General features: G+C 35.6%; 1 protein-coding gene across 1 annotated transcript; it reads right to left on the bottom strand.

The window, feature by feature from the left end:
- Positions 1-13,573: 13,573 nt before the first annotated feature.
- LOC107867636 (thioredoxin Y1, chloroplastic) lies at positions 13,574-16,994 on the bottom strand. Its single transcript, XM_016713968.2, has 4 exons — positions 16,671-16,994; positions 14,819-14,907; positions 14,396-14,573; positions 13,574-13,916 (listed from the first exon to the last, which is right to left on the bottom strand). The coding sequence occupies exons 1-4, from the start codon at positions 16,854-16,856 to the stop codon at positions 13,851-13,853; spliced, it is 519 nt and encodes a 172-aa protein (XP_016569454.1). The 5' UTR covers positions 16,857-16,994; the 3' UTR covers positions 13,574-13,850.
- Positions 16,995-18,459: the final 1,465 nt, after the last annotated feature.

Here is an 18,459-nt window from a genome sequence, read left to right as displayed (position 1 = left end):
GTGGGTCTGATGAATCCCTTATCTAAGAGATCCTTCAACTGTTCTTTTAATTTTTTTGAGTTCTGCTGGGCCCATTCTGTATGGCGAAATATAGATAGGCTGAGTATCTAGAAGAAGATCCATTCCAAAGTCAATTTCCCATTTGGGAAGGACTCTAGGAAGATTTTCAACGAACACATCTGAGAATTCATTTACTACTGAAACTGACTCAAGGCTGGGAGTATAGAAACTAGAATCCTTAACTAGAACAAGGTGATAAGTCCTGCCCTTAGATATTATTTTCCTTGCCCTAAGGTAGGAAATAAGCTGACCCTAAGTGCTGAAGTAATACCCCTCCACTCAAGGATAGGTTCATTCGGAAACTAAAAATAGACAAAGAAGCTCCTGGATCTAGCAAAGCATAAATATGTAAGTGATAAACTTGTAACGTACTAGTGACCACATCAGGAGAACTTTCCTAATCCTATCGGGACTGAAGTGCAAAGAGTATGTTTGGGTGTTACCCACTGGTGGTATTAGAAGTGGCACCCTACTGATTCGGGCGACGGAATTGAGTTGAGAGATGGATATGCTGACTCCGCGAACATGACTGAGGATAATTTCTAATTCTATGGCCTGGATTGCTACATCCAAAACATAACCCACTACTAGCCTTACACACGCCCTGATTGTTTCTGCCACATTTTTGGCAAGAAGGATTTATTCGGCCACTCTTTGGCCTTGGCATTTGGCCCTCTTATTTTTTCTCCTTATTTTCCTACATCTCTTCTCCTCACTTTGTAGAGCTTGAGTCATAAGCCTAGATAGGATTGTAGCCAGCTGATTGTTCTAGGTTACTACTGAATAAGCTAAGGTAGTAAAAGCAATCCTAAGTTCTAAGTGAGACACATGCTCATTCAAGGGATCGTCCTGAACGGGCGAAAGCACTGGCTGGTTTCCAATTTTCTTCTGTTAGACTTTTTGGGAGACATATTCTGTAAACGAAAGAAAAAAAAGATTAGACTGAGAGTTTAACTTGAGCTCATGCTCACTCACATGACATGAATACTGAAAGAAGGAAAACTTTTCCTAAACGCCTCAGAGCCTCTTGTCCATAAGTGTGGTGCGCTACACACCTATTCACACGACTCTACTAGACGTGACTTTCAGACTTTCTAGGACTCTGTTGAACCTGAGGCTCTGATACCAAGTTTGTAATGCCCCAAGTCTGCACCCCGAATGCCACACGCCCTGAAGGATCATAAGCTAACCCATGACTGGACCTGCTGTGAGAACAGAACAATAATACTAAAATAATGCAGAAATTAGGCAAAAATTTGCCATAAGGTTCAAAACAAAAATCAAATGCTGAATATAAAAAAATTAATACTGTAAACTGAATATCTGTCTAAAATACTCTAGCTTGAAAGCCTCTAACTATCTGAATATGGAGCTGATGGGACAAGCCCCCAACTAACTCCGTCTACTGAAATAAGCTGAATACTGAAATACTAAAATAACAACTCTATCCTCGAACTATGAGGACTCACCACTAACTCTGCTGCTGATAATCTGGGATGCTAAGTACGATCAGTAGCCCACTGTTGTAATTACTAATTATGTAATGCTATGCACATAACTATATATATTGTAACTGAGATTTCCTTAACACTGGATAATAAGTTCTGAAATTTGAATGAATGATATCTGAGTTTACTGATACCATCTTACTGTTAACTGAGTGACTGTTTCTGACAGTCTTGATACTGTAGTACTAAACTGAGTTCTATACTAAGCTTGATGACTGTATCTGACAGTCCTGATTCTGAAACTGAACTGAGGTTTTATACTAATTCTGAAATTAAAACTGTGCGAGTGTTCATCTAACCGACATACCCCAATTATTAACTGAGTTGGGGTCCAACCTGTGACCTCAGTTAAAAGGGTGTTAGCACCTTGCCAAGGGATACTAACAATGGTTGTGAGTTAACCCTCTCTGGTAGGAAGCTTTTTCATCAATCCTCGCTGACAGGAAAACTCATACGAGATATATCAATCCTTATCTGGCAGGAAGATATCTTAACCTACGCTGGCTATGTAGTTCTGTAACACAGGGATTGCTACTAAGGGTCAAACCCTCTCTGACAGGAATGCCCCCTTCCCTGGGTTCACTCGGTACTGAATCCTACTCCCAACTGAATGGACCCTGAAATAATTTCTAAACTATACTGGGCTTAACTGAACTGACACTGATCGTGTTGACTGACTGAACTGGACTGAGTTCACTGAGTTCTGCTAACTGACTGAGTTTACTGAGTTCTATTAACTAATTAAATTCTACTATTCATGACATTACTGAAGCTATTCTATAGCTACTGGAATTATAAGTAAATAGCTAGACTGTCGGGTATTGAATACCCCCAGGACTCTATAGCATCAATAATAATAAGACATGACAATACTTAAAAATATAACGATAATCAAATGTCCACAATACATTCACTAAGGCAGTTTGAGAAATATTGGACTTGTATATGAATGGAAAAGCATACTAACATATCATGATCTCACTATTCCAATCACATGGACATTCCATAAAACACTTACAAGGCATAGATTTGACATGAAAGTAATTTTAAACATGTAATTCTAGCATGAATTCATCATTAAGATCACCAATGGATCACGATGCACAATTTATTCACTTAGGCATTTTGTCAAACACCTAGGAGGCATAATCTTGTACTTAAGCATAAATAATATGTTGATGCATCATGACTATAATCATCAATTCACAATTCAAGGGTTTCAACATTGGGATTACAAAAATTATATACATAGTATCTAATATTCATGACAACTATAATTATATCTTATATTGAAACCCATACAACAACATGAACATGAAAATAACCTAATTGGTACATGTAATTCATGAAACTATTAACTTGAGATTTTGAAAAAGGTTCTTGAACTACAAGGGTAGAAGGAAACCCTTGGATGAACACTTAAAATACCTTACTTGTTAATTTCGTGGAGATTGGGTTGAGTTTTTGAGGCTTGATTCTTGAACTTGATGAAGCTAGGGCTTGTTCTTGAGAGGATTTTTTGAAAAGGATGAGCAATTATGCTATTTGGGGCTTTAATCCCATGTTATGGACCTATTGGGTGAAGGAAAAATAAATCATTTTCCCTTAAAGATGCAGAACATAACTGCAGGAAAATACACAGGCCGGACCATCCAGGGCGCCGAGGGCTTTGGAGCACGCTCTAGGCGAGGCATCACGGGCTTTGGAGCATCACTCTAGGCAAGGCGCTGCTGGTTTATCACCACGAGCCACTATTTCTGAATTTGAAACATGCCCTTACGCTACTTTAAAAATTTTAAAACTCACCCGAGATGTACTATTAACTTCTCTGATCATGAATCAACTTAAAAACTAAATTTCTAACGTCGATAAGGTCGTAAATAAATTCCTTAAAATTTGAGGGCTTTAGAAAAGACTAAGTCCTAACACTTAGCTGAAATTTCTAAGTCTATGACCCTTTTCACTCTCTAAGGGACTGAGTTAAGCTTAGAATTTTATGGGGTCTTACAATATGAGACATGTGAATATTCATGAATAAAACAAAAATAATAAGTGAATATTAGCATATGTGGTTGTGGAAATGTATCATTGTGGTTGGTTGTGGAAATATATCATGTGGTTAGTTGTGGAAATACTCATTGTGATTAGTTGTGAGCATCACATCTTCATATCATACTCATTGGTAAAATATTAGTACCACCGTGGTAACATCTGAGAAACACTGGCAACACTTTTTTATAAGATATTGCAACACCTTATAAAATCCTATTCGAGGGATGTGCCAGAAAGGAGATATGAGATATGTGGAGTATATACGGTTTGACGAACCCCCCATGGGTTCTATATCGGGAAGTTTTAGCTCCATAGGTGTATACGAGAATTGTGCAATGATCCCGAAGGTTGTGCAACTACCTCGTGCATCATATATATATTACACTTACTTTATTGTGTTTATGTTGTGTTGTATTGCCTTATTGACTTGTCATCTATATATTTGTCTTACATTCCTTTACTTGTATTTGATGATCTTATATCTACATGTTCTCTCTTGTTCTATTTAAATATGAGATAATGTATACTTGTATTCTATATCTTGGTATGTTGTTGTAATATATGTAAGATATATTAGAACTGTTAGTACAAGCGGTGTGGGCTACCGTTGTGGGATATTTTCTAATTACATATGACGTGCCCTTAGTGTATATTTTGTATGCTTTATCTACTACTTTTCTTGGTCGGCCTATGCTACCTACTGAGTACAAGTGGATCATACTCATACCTACTGCGCCCTTTAGGAGCAGGTCCTAGCTCGAGTGTGCCTCATCTTGATTAACTCGGGCGAATGTTGGAGCTTCCAAGGTAGCAGTTGGACATTCATGTGTTCAAATTTCACCTCTATCTTTCTATAGTAGTTATGTCTTTATTAGTATTTGAAAATAATTATTATTCCTTTGTGATTATATTTTTGATATATTTGACTCTTGGATTGCATTAATAGTTCTTACGCTATTGACACCTGGTTTTGGACATGATTGGTATTTTGGATAAGTTCTTTCCTCATTTTTATGATTATTTATATAGTTCGGCTTTGTTCTAGAAGCCTTATCTTGGGATATTTCTGTCTTTTTTTTTTCGTATCAGTTTGGGTGATAGGCTTACTTGTCAAGGTATGCTGCGACAAGTGCCATCATGACCTTTGTTTTTAGGTCTTGAAAAATTAGTATCAGAGTAGTCAGGTTTCATTGGTCTCAATGGTGTAAGAATGAGATATCCAATAGAGTCTTGTAGATCGGTATATAGACGTCCGTATCTATTTTCGAGAGGCTATAGGATGTCTTTAGGAAACCTCCCTTATTTTATTCCTTATCGTGCGAATTCTTTCATATCTTATGTTATGAGTTGTGTTTCACTCTTTCTGCGCGAATGTTGTGGCTTATACTACATATCAGTTAAGAGATACTATGAGAAATTTGTGGATATTATTTGTCAGTTGTAGGCTTGCTGATGCTCCTAAGTTATCATGGGATCAGTTTGTTGATGCCTTTCTAGAGAGATTTGTGCCTTTCTATTTGAAAAATCGTATGTGGGATGAGTTTGATCATTTGGAGTAGGGCTCCATGACAGTTTTTTAGTATGAGGCACACTTTTATGCCCTATTCAAATATTCTTATGATAGCATTTCTACCGAGTTTGAGATGATTTAAAAGTTTGTGAAGGATTTAATGTGTCCCTTCAATTGGCTACGTCTAAGATGGTTGTGCTTGGAGCTCCTCTTAGAGTATTATGGATCACGCTAAGATGACAGAGTGTATTATTAGTACATCTTAGGGAGGCGCCAAGAGCGTGCGCCATTTTGGTAAGTTCAGGAGTCAGACCTCTCGAGGATGAGATTTTAGAGGTTCTCATGGATACCATGGTAGGCTAGTGTAGGTGACTTTATAGAGTTTAGGTGATGGATCTTCTAGTTTAGCAGTTCAGGGTGGCCGTTTGGGCTTAGTTATACTTTCTCTTGTTGAGACTGATCGTAGAGGTTGCTATGTGTGTGATGAGATTGGCCATGTGGCCAAATGTGTTTAGAGCTACTCCTATTTCAGTTGTGAGAGGTAGAGGTTCTACCAAAGGTGTAAGAGGTAGAGATGGTAGAGCCCGTGTTGGTGGTCATGGGGCTACTCAGGTAGTTGGTAGTCATGGATAGTGTTATGCTATACCAGCCAGACCTGAGGTAGAGGTTTCTGATATTGTGATTATAGGTATCTTCCTCATTTATTTCAGACCCGCATCTGTATTATTTGATCTTGGATCGACTTTCTCCTATGTGTCCATGTATTTTACTTTGGGTTTTGATTCTGTTATTGAGCCTCTTACCATGTCTATTCGTGTATCTACTCTGATAGGTGATTCTTTAGTGGTGGATCGGGCGTACCGATCTTGTGTTGTGACTTTTATCTGGCTTGAGATTTTAGTAGATTTGTTTGTATTAGATATGGTTGATTTTGATGTTATTTTAGGCGTGGATTGGTTAGCTCCTTATCATGCTATCTTAGATTATTTTGCTAAGACTATGACATTAGCTTCGTCGGGTGTGCCAAGGATAGCTTGGAAGGGTACACTTCATTCGGATCCTAAAAGGGTCATATCTTATGTTCAACCTCATAAATTGGTTGAGAGGGGATGTTTATCTTACTTGGCCCATATTCGTGACACCAATGTTGTTTCACCTCTTTCCTTAGATTCTATCTGTGTTGTCTGTGAGTTTATGAAGGTGTTTCCTACGGACTTGCCTAGTATGTTTTTGGATTGAGATATTGATTTTATTATTGATGTTGAGTCAGGAACCAAGCCCATTTCTATTTCTCCTTATAGGATGGTCCCAACAAAGTTGAAGAAACTGAAGGATCAGTTGTAGGAGTTGTTGGATAAGGAATTTATTTGACCTAGTGTGTCACCTTAGGGTGCGTCTGTCTTGTTTGTGAAGAGAAATGATGGGTCTATGCGGATGCGAATTGATTATTGACAGTTGAATAAGGCGATGGTTAAGAATAAGTATCCTCTTCCTCGCATTGATGATTTATTTGATCAGCTTCAGGGTGCTGTAGTGTTTTCAAAGATTGATTAGAGGTTCGGTTATCACCAGTTGAGGATTAGAGCTTCGGATCTTCTGAAAATAGATTTTCAAACTCGATATGGTCATTATGAGTTCTTGGTTATGTCTTTTTGGTTGACCAATGCCTCTGCTCATTCAAGGAGTGGATAAACCGGGTGTTTCGACTGTATCTTGACTCCTTTGTTATCATATTTATAGATGATATCTTGATGTATTTCAAGAGTGAGGTTTAGCATGAGGAACATTTATGGATTGTGCTTTAGAGATTGAGGGATGAGAAGTTGTATGCTAAGTTCTCTAAGTGCGAGTTTTGGTTGGAGTCTGTTTCTTTCTTGGGTCATATGGTGACTAAAGAAGGTATTATAGTTGATCCATCCAAGGTTGCAGTGGTTCGTGATTGGGCTAGACCCATTTTGCCCACCGAGATTCAGAGTTTTTTTAGCTTGGCAGGCTATTATCGATGTTTTGTTGAGTGTTTTTCATCTATTGCAGCTCTGTTGACCAAGTTGACCTAGAAGAAGATTTCTTTTTAGTGGTCTGATGCCTGTGAGGCGAGCTTCAAAAGCTCAAGGATTTGTTGACTTTAGCTTCTATCTTGACTTTGCCTAAGGACGATGTGGGTTTTACTATCTTTTGTGATGCTTCAGGTGTTGGGTTAGGTGTTGTGTTGATGCAGAAAAGCAAGGTAATTACTTATGCGCCTCGTCAGTTGAAGCCTCATGAGAGAAATTATCCTACCCATGATTTGCAGTTGTGTGCAGTTGTGTTTGCTTTTAAAGTTGTGGAGGCACTACTTGTATGGAGTCCATTGTAAGATGTTCTCAGATCATCGTAGCCTTCAGTATTTCTTTACCCAGTGAGATCTTAATATGAGGCAGCGCCATTGGTTTGAGTTACCTAAGGATTATGACTTGACTATTCTCTATGATTCAGGAAAGGCTAATGTGGTTGCAGATGCCTTGAGCCGGAAGTCGACTAGCATAGGTAGCTTGGCGCATGTTTTGACCCAGGAGAGGCTTTAGGCCTTAGAGATTCAGTTTTTAGCTAACCAGATGGTTAGGCTTGATATTTCGATACTGGACGTATTTTGGCATCTGGGGATGCTAGATCTTCTTTAATGGAGCAGATTCGAGCTCATTAGTTTGATGATGTTGGATTGAGGTTGATTCTAGATAAAGTGTTGAGTAGTGAGAATAAGGAAGCCTCACTTGATACAAATGGAGTTTTAAGGATTGGGGGCTGAGTTTGTGTACCGAGAATGGTGATTGGATTAGGTTGATCTTGGAGGAGGCCCATTGTTCCAGATATTCTATCCATCCAGGTGTGACTAAGATGTATCGTGATCTGACACAACACTATTGGTGGGGTGGTATAAGGCGAGATATAGCGGATTTTATAGCTCATTATCTTTATTGCTAGCAGGTGAAGTCCGAGCATATGAGACCTAGTGGATTGCTTCAGAGGTTGCCCATTCCCAAGTGGAAGTGGGAACGGATCACTATGGACTTTGTGACTGGTTTTTCTCGTACATCTCATAGTTATGACAGTGTTTGGGTCACCGTGGATCGATTGACCAAGTCAACTCATTTTATTTCGGTTTAGGTCTCATTCAGTGCTGAGAGGTTAGCCCATATCATCATTCGTGAGATTATGCATCTGCATGGTGCGTCGGTGTCCATTTTTTCATATCAAGGTTTTGTGTTCACATCTCACTTTTAGAAGACTTTTTAGGATGAGTTGGGTAATTAGGTTGATCCTAGCATAGCATTTCACCCCCAGATTGATGGCCATTCAGAGTAGACTATACAGGTTTTGGAGGATATGCTTCACGCATGTGCGATGGATTTTGGTGGCCAGTGGGAGCAGCATTTAGCTTTAGCAGAGTTTGCATATAGTAATAGTTACCATTCTAGTATTGATATGGCTTCTTTTGAGGTGTTGTATGGTAGACGTTGTCACTCCCCAGTAGGTTGGTTCGATGTTTCTAAGGTGAGACCTCGAGGTGCATACTTGCTTTGTGAGTCATTGGCTAGAGTCCGAGTTATTCAGGATAGACTTAGATAATCTCAGAATAGGCAGAAGTGTTATGCTGATCGTAGTCCTTATCCCCACCTCTTTGTTGATTCAATTATTTCTTTTGCCTTAGTTTGAGGATGAACTAGATTTTTAGTGGTGGATGATGTAACGACCTAAAAATTTGATGAAATAGGTGAAATTTATGATTTTTTGTGATTTAACTATTTTATCCCTCCCCGTAGTTGCATTATGATATTTTTGGGCTGTGAGAGTGATTGAAATGATTTTCGATGCATTTTGGTACCATTTATGCAATATTGTGATTTTTGATGGCTTTGAGAGCCTTATTTTGGACTTATGTGGATATCTTTTGATCCGTGCGATAGATGGCCGAACGAAATATGCCAACAGATCCGAAATATCAATTTTAGGCTAGGTAGACCTTTGGTTCGGGTCCCGGTGCACCCGAGCTCATTTCGACTTATTGGTTGGATAGTTGGAAAATTGGAAATATGGGTGTGGGATCCACATTTGATCGAAACGACCTCTGATAGAAAATACGACTTCGCTAGTAGATCTGAAATATCAATTTTAGGGTATTAGCATGTTTGGTATGATTTATGGCTTTTAAAACTCATTTCGACCCTCGATTTGGAAAATTGTGAATTCGGATTTCGGATGTCAACTTTGCGAAAATGATTTTTTTTTAAAATCCAATATCTCCATCGCGTCCGAAACATTGAATTTAGTATGGTTGCATAGTTCGTTTGTGTATATCAGACTACGAACGAATTTCGGGCACCCCATCGAAATCCGGGGTGAATTTGAAGTGAAAAATCTGGTATTGTACCAGATTTTTCTGCATATTAATACCTCTTTTTGGCCTTTTTTGTTCTTTTTTCATCTTGCATCTTGGGAGTTAAACCCTAAAATAGTGTGTGAGCTTGGAAAGCTAGATTAACATCTTTTTCTTGGTTTTATTACGGATTTAAGGTAAGAATTCACCATTTTTTTAGTAATTTCTTGATTAATTTTTCAAAACCCAAAAATCTTAGGGCATGATTTTAAATCCAAATTTCACTCCTTTTCACTTGAATAATGTTTATATCTTATAATTACTAGTCTTTCATCAATTTAACATTCAAACCAACTCCGATTCTTGATTTTAACCCGGATTTCAAAGATTTTACCCAGTAAAGCTTAAAATGGGTTTTCTTTGATTTAAACCCCATTCTTTAGTCGATTTAACTTGAAATTTTAGCTGTAGGTTCCTAAAAATATAGGAAACATGTTTTTGAAGTAAAGTTTCAATTTTTTCCTTTTTTTTCGAAAACCGGATTTGGGGATCCGTTTTGACCCCGAACCAAAAGTAGTCAATATGAGTGTCGTTGGTTTTGTTTTGACACGTAAATTTCATATTTGATATTTTTATTGGAGTTTGGAATTGTTCGTGAAAAGTAATGTCGCGGGTTCAAGTGTAGCGGACCGGTTTTGGCTTTCGAGGTAGGTTATAGCTTAACTTTTTTAGACAGGGTTGGGTAGTAAATGATAATACAAAATGTATATGAAGGGTGGAAACTAATCATGAAAAATGGCTATTTATGTGTTGTGCCTGTGTGGGGGCCTATATGTGATGTAATTGTCGAGATTGAGTTATTATGTGATATGTGTGACTGTGTGGGTCATATATGATATTGATAGCCTTGAATACATGTGAATAATTATATTGTGTTGTTAAAATTCTTAATGTGGTACCATTGGTGTATTGTGATTATATTCATACCTTATTGGCATATGAGACATATGGAAATTCATGAATGAAACGAAAATAATGAGTGGATATTGACTCATGTGGTTGTGGAAATATATCACTGTGGTTGATTGTGAAAATATATCATGTGGTTGGTTGTGGAAATACTCATTGTGATTGGTTTTGAGCATTACATCTTCATATCATACTCATTGATGAAGCATTGGTACTACTGTGACAATATCTGAGAAACACTACAACACCTTTTTAAAAGATATTGTAACACCTTATAAAATCCTTTCCCAGGGATGTGTCAGAAAGGATATATGAGATATGTGAATTGTATACGGGTTGACGAACCCCCCATGGATCCTACGTCGGGAAGCTTTAACTTCGTAGGTGTATACAGGAATTGTGCAACGATCCCGAAGGTTTTGCGACGACCTCGTGCATCATCATCGTCATCATCATCATCATCATCAGCAACATATACATTGCACTTACTTTATTGTGTTTGTGTTATGTTGTATTGCCTTATTGACTTGTCATCTATGTATTTGTCTTACCTTCTTTTACTTGTATTTGATGGTCTTGTATCTACATGTTCTCTCTTGTTCTATTTATATGTGACATAATGTATACTTGTGTTCTATATCTTAGTGTGTTGTTGTAATATATGTGAAATATATTAGAACTGTTAGTGCAAGCGGTATGGGCTACTATTGTGTGACATTTTCTGATTGCAGGTGACGTGGCCTTAGTGTATATTTTGTATGCTTTATTTACTACTTTGTTTGGTCGGTCTATGATACCTACTGAGTACAAGTGGACCGTACTCATGCCTACTGTGCCCTTTCGGAGCAGGTCCTAGCTCGAGTGCGCCTCAACTTAATTAACTCGGGCGAATGTTGGAGCTTCTAAGGTAGCGGTTGGACATTCATGCGTCCAAAGTTCACCTCTATCTTTCTATAATAGTTATGTTTTTATTAGTATTCGAAGATAACTATTATTATTTTGTTGTTATTCTTCCGATGTATTTGACTCTTGGATTGTATTAGTAGTTCTTATACTATTGACACCTGGTTTTGGACATGATTGGTATTTTGGAAAGTTCTTTCCGCATTGTTATGATTATATATGGTTCGGCTTTGTTCTAGAAGCTTTACCTTGGGATGTTTCTGTCTTTTCCTCTTTTCGTATCAATTTGGGTGATGGGCCTACTTGTCAAGGTACGCCGCGACAAGTGCCATCATGACCCTCGTTTTTGGATAGTGACAAATGAAATTCATAGCGCTCAACCCAACTTCATTGAATCAATAGGACACACCCTTGGATGCAATACATGATCCTGCCTTTGACTTGGCCTAAGCTGACATCTAATCTTTTAATTTTAGATGTGCACAAATAGACACTTAAATTTATATAAAGTCATATGTACATATTATCTTACGTGATAATTTGCGTGAAACTCCATGTAAGATGAATGTGTATACTTATTTAACTTTTTGATAGTTTAGTGTGTACTTATGCATCCACAAACATTGGAGGATATACAGGCTTATATATTGTACCTTTTCTTTTCCTTTGGTTTGGTTTTTGGAAAGGTGAAACCTGGCCCTTTTTTTCCTTTCAGTGGATGATCTTAATGCAAAGGATAAGGAAAAATGAACAAATATACTTTTTAACTTAACGATATAGTGTGTACTCCTAGTAAAAAATAGTGTTCATATATCTTGCCGTTTAACAAATGGCGTATATGTATTTTTTTTCATTCGATTAAATATTAATTGAACTAAGAAAATTAGCTCACTCACTTTTTAACCCTTCCGGACGGATCCAGATGAAAAATGAAAAAGGCTCAAAAATATCCTTGAACTATCCGAAATAGCTAAAAATACCCTTCGTTAGATTTTTGGCTCAAAAATACCCCTCCGTTAAATATTTGGCTTAAAAATACCACTCCCTCTAACGAAATTCGGAAAAGGATAAAAAATACCCCTGAACTATTTGAAATGGGTCAAAAATACCCCTCTGTTCAATATTTGGCTCAAAAATACCCCTCCCTTAACGAAATTAAATTATTTCTATTATTTCGTTAATTTATATAAAGTTCATCATTTAATTTATATTTCGTTAATTTCGTTAATTTATCTTTCGTTAATTTCTTTAAAGATTAAAAAGATGTAAAGTGAAAATACCTTTTTTTTAGAATAAGTGTATGTTTATTTTTCAAATCAAACTCAACCAATTTATATTATAATTCAAATACTTTTTTTCATTATCTTATTTTTAAAATTAAAAAAATAGTTTTATGTAAAAAAATTAAAGTAGTAGGGTTAAAAAGTTAAAGTTAGGGTTTAATTCAGTCGAAATAATTTAATTTCGTTAAGGAGGGGTATTTTTGAACCAAATATTTAACAAAGGAGTATTTTTGACCCATTTCAGATAGTTCAGGTATTTTTTATCCTTTTCCGAATTCGGGAGGAGTATTTTTTAGCCAAATATTTAATGGAGGGGTATTTTTGAGCCAAAAATCTAACGAGGGGCATTTTTGAGCTATTTCAGATAGTTCAACGGTATTTTTGAGCCTTTTTCGGATGAAAAAAAATCCTCCCTATTTTCCTGTGGGAAAAATTTCAAAAATAGCAACGCTGTAGCCTTAATTATAACTTTTATAGCAACAATTTCATAATTACGCAAAATAGCAAATTGTATTTTGTATTTAAGTAAAATATTGCTATATAAATACAGATACAAATATATATGTATTACTCATAAATACATATGCACAACTGAAAAATACATATTCTTCTATTACTATGAAGTGGGTAAAATATTGCTACTTTTGCTATAAGTTACAATTTTGAGGAAGTGTTGCTATTTATTGTAATTATAGTCTTAAGGATGCTAGTTTCCGTAATTTCAACATAAAAAATCTAAATCAGCTAGCAACATTCAACCGCAATGTCATGATCCTCAGTCGGAAATCATCTATAAAAATTGAGCACTAGCCACTAGGACACAACGATAACTATAAGATTCTTCTAGTATCCATAATACTTGTAACACTGGAAAGCAAAAACTACACCAGTGCCTGAAAAGAAGCAGTGCATGCTCAGTTCTAAAAGAAGGAAATTTGGTGAATGATTAATACATTGACATCAGTTGATCAAAGTTTGCAATTCTGTGAAAAATTTAAAGTCAAACATATTTAATGGGAGAAAAAAATGCAGCAGTTAGGCCAAATGAATTAACCATTCTGCCCATGTATCTAATCATTTTTCTTTGCAAATACAGTGGAGTGAGAAACTGAAAGGCTTCCAGAGATGTTCTACAGCATACGATCTTTGAAATTTAATCATGAATGACTTCGAAAGAAGGATCCGAGCATTAGAAAGGCATAACGCCAAGACTACTGCTTAACTTCCAGTGCAGATTCTATGCGCTGCATCAATTGAGGAGCATTGAGTGCGCCCTCCTGAAACGCGACATCAAAGCAGTCACATACACAAGATACACTTGAGCTAAATACTATATCAACTAGAAAATTGCAGGAAAAAGAAATCCACTAAACGCTCATGTTTTGTTTCCGATGTGCCTCACTAGTATTTTTCTCACTCAATAAAATCTTAAAAGCGATATGCACTTTCAAAAGGTCCCTACCCTGGTGCAGTTTTCTGTTTCTTGAGTGGTTTCAATCAGCTACTACATCATTTCCTTTTTCTACTTTTTCGGGGTTTTGGGTGTACGAGTGCGATGAGGGAAAGAGGCAGAATATGGTCACAAGTAATAAAAACTTGTTGGAAAGAGGAAAGCTATCTACTTGGTAAATTTAAAAGCTTTTCCCTACTAGTTACTACCGAAGTCATTCAAAAAGATGCTCTCGAAGCTTTGACATGAATACTATCGAAAAACCAACACGAATACAAGTAGCATAACAAGGTTTATTCCACTTACAAAGCGATCACAGACGTTTCCATCTTTGAACAATATGAAGGTTGGCAGTGCCTGTATTTTGTACTTATCTGCAATAACTGGGTACTTCTCCGTATCAATTTTCACCACTTGAATTTTATCTTTCATCGATTCACCAACTTCGTTTAGAATAGGAACCATGAACTGGCAAGGACCACACCTGCAATCCAGAGTTTAGATTAATTCTTACATGATTTGGATGTAAATCATATTATTGGGAAATATAAATAATTTGGAAATCCTCTCATTATTATGTCAATAAAATGGTAGCCTAGCCATGCTTTTAACTCCACATGCCATATCCACTTAGCAATACTGTAAGCATTCATGTTCTCCTCTTGATGTAAAGAAAGGTTGAAGGCTGCTTCCAAGGAGAATAAAACTAAATCAAGGAGATCAGCGTACCAGGTAGCATAGAAGTCAACCAATAATGGTTTTTCGGAGTTCTCCAACAAATCTTCAAAGGAAGAAAACGTTTGCTTTTTTGCTTCAACCTAATTAACAGATACAATTCAATCAACTTAAAGCAATTACCAGACATTTTTTTCAAAAGTAAAAATCTTACAATGCAATATTTCCGAAGAGCACATAACGGGCAGGTCAGCAAATTTGAGATTATGATGACAGTGAGGAAAAAATTAGAAACTTGATCTAATCATGATAACATAATTCAGCAGCTCAAACTGATCACATTGCTAAACTAGTACACATCTAGTTGTAACAGAGAAAATGAGTCATTCAACAAGAAGGCAATGAATAAATAGAAAAGCAGAAATCTAAAGTCCTCCTAGAGCTTTTTTTTTTTTCTTTTTGGAAACTGAAGTCCTCCAAGAGCATATTGCTATGATGAACAATGACCTTGCATCAAAATGTAGCAAATGAATTAAACATTACTATATCTTAACTTCTGAAGACTTCTCAAGAAGCAGAAGAGACGGTTATGCTCATTTCAGTGTTTCCAAGCTAGTGTAACATCCACAGGCAAAACATGTCATGTTAGGAGACACCGACAGAAAGCACACTTCTATGCCCGTTAAATGCTCAGGGGATATGTCTCAAATAAACACTCTTCCCAGGAGTCAGATTCATTGAGAATTTAAGAGACAGCTTCCCTGAGCTGCAATATTTGATGATACAGAAGATGACTTGGTTTTCACGATATTCAGCATACACAGAACTTCACATTGAGAGAATTTTTTGAGCTCATGCCAGGTTTTGTCTATTTGTTACTCTAAAGTAACTAAAAAATCACTGGCCTGAGCTGAATAACAAAATAGACAAGGTAAGCATGTCTGCAACATCTTGCTGCAGGGATCCTCGCAGCTTGTACCCAAATTCCAGTAAAACATAATCTTGATTTCTTAATCTAATTGATCGATGTTAAGTGCTTAAATAGTCCACCTCTATGAGAATTTAGAAAAGAGCTTTAGACTACAAAGTGAATTGCAAATAAGAATTCAAATAGAAAAATAAACATTCAGTCACATCTTTAGTAAAACTATTAATTTCACCCTCTTCTGTTCTTCACCAACCTATAACTCTTCAACCCCCACTCCCACCCAAAAGTCCAACCAGAGAAATAGATAAACGAAACTGCAAAAGGGCAACGACAGATACGTTGTTTCTTTCTTTCAAATTGGGGGTAGAGGAAGGGGAAATGAGGGAGGAGATTACAAGGTGCAGAATCGAATGCTCACCCACAAAGTGAAAATTCCATAGTCAACCAACTGAGCTACTAAGATTTCCCAACGACAGATATATTTAGTCCCTTGACTCTTATACAAACCGATAATTACACTTAAATTATACATTCAATATTAACTAGCAATTGACTATCATATTATTTTGTTGTAGTATTGTTTTCTTGCTATATGTTATTTTTGTTAATATCTGTTCTTTCGCGTACTTCCATTATGTTTTTTATTGAACTGAGCGTCTACCAGAAACAACCTCTCCACCTCTGAGTAGGGGGTAAGGTCTACGTACACTCTACCCTCCCCACACTCCACTCAGAGCGACTATACTAGGTATTTTTTGTGGTTGTAAATATTAACTAGCCCTTGGAAAGGGTAAATGTAGCATATGATACAATTAAGTAAATCCATCTTAATACTCAAAATCCTAAGTAATTAATCTCTACAAGCTATCTATCCCTTTCAATTTTTAACAAGATAATCAAAGAAAAATTAACGAAAATAATCTAAGAAGGCAAAAAGAAAACAGCCTTTTGTAATTAGGTACACAAGAAGTGAAATACCAGAGGGAAAAGACGTGAAGACCCTTTCTTGGATTTCAACCCATAGTTTCCAATTCGAAAACGGCGAATCTCTCTGGGAAATTGCAAGGAAGACAAGTAGGAAAACTTGGTGGAAGAAGAGCTAGAAGAAGAAGCCAAAGCTCCGGCACCGGTAGCGGCTCCGGCAGCAGCTAAAGAAATTGCCATTTTTTTAAGCAAGAAAATGCGAGAAAGTTGGAAGATTATGCCTTTTGAGGAAGTGTGAAGATATATACAAGGAGATATGAAAATTTGTCACATACACCACTTCTGTGTTATTTATTCACACACTTTCCTTTTTAATGTGTCTCATTTTATAATTGAAAATAATTTAATTTTATAACTTTTTATTAAAATATATTAATTTTCAAACATAAATAGTTAATAAATATTTTAAACCATAACTTCAAACTTTTTTTTAATTTCTTGAATTTGTGAAATCAAACTTGTCACGTAATTTATCCCAGGGTGTACAGGTCAAATCGTCAAATCAAACCAAACCGAAGAACCAAACCAAATAGAGAAAAAAAATCGACTTATGATTTGGTTTGGCGTTTTAAAAAAAAATCGACCATTCTTGGTTTGGTTTGGTGTTAACAAAAAAAAAGTCAAACCAACATAATATATACATATATATATGTGTGTGTGTGTATGTGTGTGTATATGTGTGTGTATATGCTAGTTTAGTCGCACGTGGCTCGCACGTGTAACATTTGATTATTTAAAATTAAATAATTTTATCTATTGCGGAGATTTTTAATAAAGTGTAAAAGTTCAAATCACTTTTCAAAAATCTTTCACACTTTAATGTAATAATGTAAACATAAACATATACACATATATGTTTTCCAATTCCAAGTGGTACCTCTTTCTCTTGTTGCCACATGATAAGAGAGACGCATCAATTTAAACCATATTTGTGTTACGATTATATATATATATAAAATCGTTCCTTATTTTTAAAGTCAAATCTTTACAAATTTATTGATTACATTCTATTACGTACTTAAAACATTTAAAAATCTGAAACTTCTTAATTTTTTCTTATTCTAATAGTTTTATATTTATTTTTAGATTTTTCAAATCTTCTTAAAATCAAATTTAGTTGATTTAGAATTCTTAAACTAATAAAAAATGTATCAGTTGTATGACTTCAAATAAGGAAAGAGGTACCATAAATATATTTAATTAATTTTCAATTCTTAAATCAGAAAAAGATATAGAAATTCTGATGTATTCTAATAAGGAAATTTTGTTTATCATAAATACATTTAATTAATTTTCAAGTCTTAAATATTAGGACGAAATAGTAAAAAAGATGATTTTGTTTAAATATTAGGAAAAAATAGTGAAAAGGACGATTTTGTTTAAAACAAGGATTTCAACGAAGGGCAAAAAATTCAATTCACTTTTCTAAGAATATTCCCACTTTTAATATTATATATATATATATATATATATATATATATATATATATATATGCATGTATATAATTTAACTTTTTATACATAAAATATTAATTATAATCTACTTTTTAAATACTTTTCAATTAGTCTAATTAATTTTCAATATTAAGAAAGTAGATGTGTGTGTAATTTATATATATATATATATATATATATATATATTCATATTTGGGCCTTTACGTTGTAATATTTATCCATTAATTGCTAATAAAATGATCCAAAATCCAATATAAACTTAAAACCTAAACTTTTCACTCTTCATCTTATTTTTTAGTTTCAAGAGAGTTTTTCTCCCCTCAATTTTT

Source organism: Capsicum annuum, chromosome 4 (genome assembly GCF_002878395.1).
Source record: "Capsicum annuum cultivar UCD-10X-F1 chromosome 4, UCD10Xv1.1, whole genome shotgun sequence".
Lineage (NCBI taxonomy): Eukaryota > Viridiplantae > Streptophyta > Magnoliopsida > Solanales > Solanaceae > Capsicum > Capsicum annuum.
Note: the sequence above shows the minus strand (reverse complement) of the source record. Positions and strands in the feature narration are given on the sequence as shown.